At 48.5% G+C, this 6000-nt stretch overlaps 1 protein-coding gene across 2 annotated transcripts in view; it reads right to left on the reverse strand.

The window, feature by feature from the left end:
• LOC128848259 (E3 ubiquitin-protein ligase TRIM39-like) overlaps positions 1–5744 on the reverse strand; it is a 32302-nt gene extending 26558 nt beyond the window's left edge. Inside the window, exons 1-3 of one of the 2 annotated variants that reach the window (XM_054048144.1) lie at positions 5275–5744; positions 2460–2482; positions 2296–2357 (exon numbers count right to left, since the gene is read on the reverse strand). In XM_054048144.1, the coding sequence (XP_053904119.1) occupies positions 2296–2357; positions 2460–2482; positions 5275–5679 (490 nt within the window). In that variant the 5' untranslated portion in view covers positions 5680–5744. The remainder of the gene's footprint in view (positions 1–2295; positions 2358–2459; positions 2483–5274) is intronic. The other variant, XM_054048145.1, reaches the window with a different exon arrangement.
• Between the last annotated feature and the right edge of the window lie 256 nt (positions 5745–6000).

Below are 6000 nucleotides of genomic sequence, written 5' to 3' on the forward strand. Positions count from 1 at the left end.
TCATCTAGTCTGACCTCTCCATAGCATGGGCCAGAAAATTTTGCCTAGTAATTCCTGCATCAAGCCCATAATTTGTGGTAGAGGTAGAGCACATCTTTTAGAAAATGACATCCGATCTTGATTTAAACATCCCAAGTGATTGAGAATCCATTATGCCTCTGGGCCAATTGTTCCAATGGTTAATTACTCACATTGTTAAAAAACTGCACCTTATGTGGAACATTTTGTCTTCATTTTCATTGATTTGGTTTGCTCTGCCCAGGGCCGGCTCCAGGCACCAGCTTGGCAAGCAGGTGCTTGAGGTGGCCACTCCAGAGAGGGGCGGCAGGTCCAGCTATTCAGCGGCAATTTGGCGGACGGTCCCTCACTCCCGCTCGGAGCGAAGGACCTTCCGCCAAATTGCCGCCGCAGATCGCGATCGCGGCTTTTTTTTCTTTTTTGGCTGCTTGGGGCGGCCAAAACCCGGAGCCGGCCCTGGCTCTGCCTCACTCCTTCCCTTTGTTTTTCTCTATTTTTTGCTCTGATTTGAGGATCCAGTGAGTTAGGCTTGGTCTGCACCACCAACATATGTTGGTATAACTACATCACTCATGGCTGTGGAAAATCCAAACCCCTGAGTGATGTAGTTATACCAACCTAACCCCCGCTGGAGACAGTGCTATGTCCATGGGAGGGCTTCTCCCATCAACATAGCCTCTAAGGGGCTGGCCACCTCTGCTCTGTGTCCTCTGTAACAGAATCATATCCTTATTTATGACATTTGCTGCTGGTGAGAACTCTATAATGTTTAGAACAGGACACAAAAATTTAGTTATGGAAAAAAGTGCCCCACTGTATCTGTAGTTAAATTTCATTTCAGAATAATTCAGTAAGGATGTAATTCTCCTCTTCCCAGATGACCAGCACAAGGCCTAGGCATTTGCGTCCCATTTAGAGACTCAAAATGGGATGTAAGCAGGATTTCAATGGGATCCAGGTCTCATGGTGGCCTTCCAAGTGGATGTACATTTCCCACAGAGCTCCTCCAGTCTACTTAGGGTTTATCTAGTTCATCACAGAAAATGTGGACACGTGCCTGTTAGTTATATAGCTCCCTATTTAGAACCAATGCTAAAAACAGCATAGCTAATTATTATTATTATGCACAGACAGTTTCTCTCAGTGTCTCTCAGAGACGGTTGAGTGGAAGTGCCAGACATTTTTTTAAAAAAAGCATTAAAATCAATTTTAGATTTTAAGAAATCAAACTTTTAAAACCATGGAAATTAAAAGTTAAGACTTTTAAAACCATGGAAGTTAAAAGTTAGTTAAGCTTTAACTAAAACCACCCTGAAGTTAAACTATTACAAACCACCATTACAAAACAAACATGGGGGCACCGAAACAAATGTAACTTGATCACAGCAGTATTGAAAATGTTGCCCACATCTCTTTAGGATTAAACACATGTCTCTGGTACTAAGCAGAATACTCTGACAGGAGACTGAACTCTTTTGGTGTTAGTGCCATAATCTGTTTTGGTATCGATCTGGCCCTCACTATCATAGTGTCTGGGCTCCTCCCAACCTTTAGTGTTTTTATCCTCTGGGAGGTAGAGCCCGATTACTATCCCCATTGTACAGATGGGGACAAGAGTCACAGATGGACAAGTTTTCTAAAGGGATTGAGGCACCCAAAGATTCAGATAGGTGCCTAGTAGGATTTTCAAAAGCAATTAGGTTCCTAACTACTATTGAAATCAATGGGAGTTTGCCATGTGGGCATGTCCCAAAATCCCAGTAGGCACTAATCTGCATCTTTAGGCACCTACACAGCTTTAATAATCTGTCCCTAAATGTCTCACCCAAGATCCCACAGCACATCTGTGGCACAGCAGGCTAGTGCTGTAACCAGTGGACCATCCTGCCTCTCTAATCTCATTATTTTAGCCTGAGCATTTGCACATGATGCTATGTGACCAACCCCTACCTGTGCAGTCTGAACACAAACCTGGAGAGCCACCACCACCTCTACCATTTGAGCTAACGCCCCAACTCCAGGAGATGCTCACATGTGTACATGTGTTCTTGAGACTGGCTGTGCATCCTGAAAGAGCCACACACAGACTGTGGGGCAGGGAGTGGGGAATGGGGTGGCTGGAATGTCCTTAAGTGTTCAAAAACCAGGTGGCACAACTGTTTTTGTTCATAATCTTGTGACATTTTTTATCCAGTCTTGTCATGTAGTTGGACTTGACTGATGAGTTGTGAGCACTTGTGGTAGGCACTGCTGAATATGAGATTATTGTTCATTTACCTCTGAGTTCCTGCTGTTGAGTAGAACTGGTTTCCTGTTCTTGAACATTCACATTTTCACTCCTAAACAGAAGACATTCTCTGTCATCTTTCAGCTCAGCAATTCTGCAGTGCATCAAACAGGAATGAAAGGGGAAATAACAAAGGCAAATGCATGTACAGTACCTGCTTGATGTGCTTGCCTCCCTCTGAAAGGAGAAATGGGGAAACTATCAATAATTTAATAAAACCAAGTGAAAAAATATCCAAGGACCATACCCCATGGGTGTGCTACACACTTTGAGGCACAAAACCCCTCTTCCTATCAGGACAATCCCATTTCAGAAGGGTAAATTTCCAACCATCCCTGCTTTCCTAGGTACTTATTAATTTCATTCATCTGAGCAAATAATGTAACTAACTTATTCTTGCTGCTGTGGCTACAGTTTGCTAAACACACTGCGTGCACCTTTGTCAACCACAAAGTGTTATGCCTCTATATGGACCAGCATTAGCCAAAATAAGTGATAGAGTCACGGCTAATAAGGCCATAAGAGACCATTCTAATCATCTGGTCTGACCTCCTTTTTTGAGTATGAGTCAGAGAATCTTCCCCAGTGATTCCTGCATCATCAGCTTGTGGCTGAGCTAAAGCAAATCTCTGAGAGACGTCCGGCAATGATTTAAAGACTCCAAGTGATGGGGAACCCACCACAACCCTTCGTAAGTTGTTCCAATGGTAAATCCCTCTCATGGTAAAATATGTGACCCTTATTTCTAGCCTAAATCTTGTCTAGCTTTAACTTCCAGCCATTAGATCTCACTCTGCCTTTATATGCTGGATTAAAGAGCCCTCTCCCAGACCTGCTTTCACTCTGCAGGGCTAATAAAGGGGAGCAAACTCCCCACATGACCTCTCCCCCTTTTCTCTCTGCCCATGACATCCACAAGGCCTGAAGGACAAGGAAAGGATCATTGGACTGGGAGAGGGGGTCTTGGCTGAAAGGCATCTAGCCAGTAAGACTGCATAATCATATGGTGAGAGATGTTTTGTTTTGAATTCATTTAGTTTGTTAAATTAGATATGAGTTGCAGGGCTAATAGGATTAAAAGGGAGAAAAATATCTCTTAGTAAGTAAAACAAGGAGCTCTGACTCTGCTATGGGCATGGGGATGTAGTTTAGTGAAGAATTTATTTGACAAGTAAGGGACGTCCATGGAGCTCAGACAATTCCATATAGCAAAAGGGGACAGAGACTATATTGAAGGGGGGATGCTCTCAGAGCAAGAGGGACCATCAACCACCATATGTCAGAGGGACCATCAACCGCCATATGTCAGAAGACAAGGCTGGAGAGAGAGAATGCAGGAGGGTCTCTGCCTTGCCTGAGATGCTGACCAGACCTCAGAGTCATATGTCTACACTAGAAGTGTTACAGCCGTGCAGCTCTGCTGATACAGCTGCGCTGCTCTGTGCTGATGGGAAAGATTTCTCCTGTAGGCATGAAAAACCCACCCTCATGAGCAGCAGAAGCTATGTTGGTGGGAGAAGCTCTCCCACTGACATAGCGCTGTCCACACTGGCGCTTATGTTGGCGTAACTTATGTTGCTCAGGGGGGTGGAATATTCACACCCCTGAGCAACATAAGTTTTTCCAACATAGGCTGTAGTGTAGATATAGTGATAGAAGGGGTGAGACTGGACACAGGGGATAGGTAGAGCCCTGCAAATCCTCAGATATCTGCTTTATAGCTGTGGACAATTTTTGCAGATAGCAGCGCAGTAAGAGCTGGATGGCTAGCTGTGAGGAACCGCAGCGCAGATCCTTCACCTGCCCTGAGGTCTGGGGGGCAGGGACACACAGCTCCCCACAGCTCCCCGTCTAGCTCTTACCATGGCCAGGCTGTGGCTCTGAGCCCTCCACCTGCCCTGGGCGGGAGACCTGAGCTGCCCCCAGCCCATGTCCCTGTCCCCAAGGCACCCTGACTAGGGCAGGTGGAGGGACCCAGGCTCCCCACAGCTGCTAGCGTGGCTCTCCCGAAACCGGCTCTGTTCAGGGAGGGGGTGGCTTGGAGCTGCAGCCTGGCTATGGCAAGAGCCAGGCAGGCAGCTGTGGGGAGCTGCGGTGGACTCTCCACCTGTCATGGGAGGGAGGCCTGAGTAGCCTCTTGGCATCTCCATAGGTCACCCCCAGTCCCCCTCCAGCCAGGCCAGTGTAGAGCCCAGCCAGGGAGCCATGGGGAGCTGTGGCAGACCTTCCACATGCCTGTGGTCATGGGGGGAGGCTGAGAGCAGCTCCGGGCCGTGTCCCCATCCCCCAGGCTCCCCGCCCAGCCAAGGGCAGGTGGAGGGTCCGCGACGCCACGCAGGATCCCCACAGCTGTCCATGCATATCTCCCTGACTGGACTCCGGTGTGGGGCAGGAGGAAGGAGTGCCCAGCCAGGTAAGTAGGGCCCTGCAAATCCACTGACAATTTTTGCAAATTGAGGATTGGATGCAGATACACATTTTTGTATCCACACAGGGCTTTAGGGATGGAGGGCACTTTGTCTTAGGACTGTTCGTTATTTTGTGTAGATCTGTAACTCTCTCTAGTGCTTTCTTACATATACAAGCGCCTGTGGTTAAGAAACCCCTTTGCTAAGCCAACATTCCTGTCTTGCCTGAAACTTTGTCCCTGAAGGGGTCAATTGAGAACTCAGTGTGCGCACAGTGATCTGGAAATCTGCCGGAGCGTGTGTAACCAACTGGAAGTTTGGCAGGGCTGCGGCTCTGGGTCTGGGGTTTCAGACAGCTGGGGTGCGGAGGACCACATCCCAAAGAAGGGGGGCAGACATGTGGTCTGCAGCTGGGAGTGCAGCTGAGGGATCCAGAGCTTAAGTCTTAGAAGCACATGGGATCCTGTGGTTAGGTCCAGTCACAGAGAACAGGTATCTGCCCAGAGAGGGTGTGACACAGTGCCCTGAAGGGATTTAATTAGACAACAAAAACACCCCTACCTTGGACTCATGGGCAGCCATTCCCATGGGAATCACAGCGTGAGAGCGGTGAGCCAGGGATCCTTTGCAATCCTCACAAAGGGCTTTGGAATCCTTCTTACAGAACCATGTGAGCTCTTTGCCATGTTCCTCACAGACGTTCCCTTCCCTTCCCTTTTGTTCTGGCTTTAACGCCACTTGTTTGATGGACTGTATTATGCTGCCCAGCAGCGTGTTGGGCCTGAAGGCTCTTTTCTGGAACATTTCTCCACACTGAGGACAGGCAGCTGTCTCCACCCCCTCACAGCGCTGGGTGATGCAGCCCTGGCAGAAGTTGTGCCCACACTCTATAGTCACCGGGTCTGTTAAATACTCCTGACAGATGTGACAAATGGCATTATCTAGCTCTCTAGCAGCTAAAGACATTGGGGGTGGGAGTTCCTGACCCTCAGCCTTCTGTTTCCTTTTCCCTGGTGGAGCAGGTGTCTCCATGGCTGCTGGGCTCTCGGTCCGTCTGTCTCTCCTTCCCCTGCACTGTGTTCTGCTGTCACTGGTGGGAGGTGCCTGCTGCTGGCCTCTGCCCTGCAGGGTGAGGTGAAGAGAAGGGAGGGGCCTGGAAGGGAAAGAGGAGACGGAAAACAGAAAAAAAGGGACGAGGAACTGACTGGGAGAGGAGGAGGAATGACAGTTAGAAAGGGCGGGAAAGCAGCTCTGCCAGATACCCCCTCTCTAGTGAACAGGAGCAGG

The sequence above is a fragment of the Malaclemys terrapin genome, chromosome 13 (assembly GCF_027887155.1).
Source record: "Malaclemys terrapin pileata isolate rMalTer1 chromosome 13, rMalTer1.hap1, whole genome shotgun sequence".
Taxonomy (NCBI): Eukaryota; Metazoa; Chordata; order Testudines; family Emydidae; genus Malaclemys; species Malaclemys terrapin.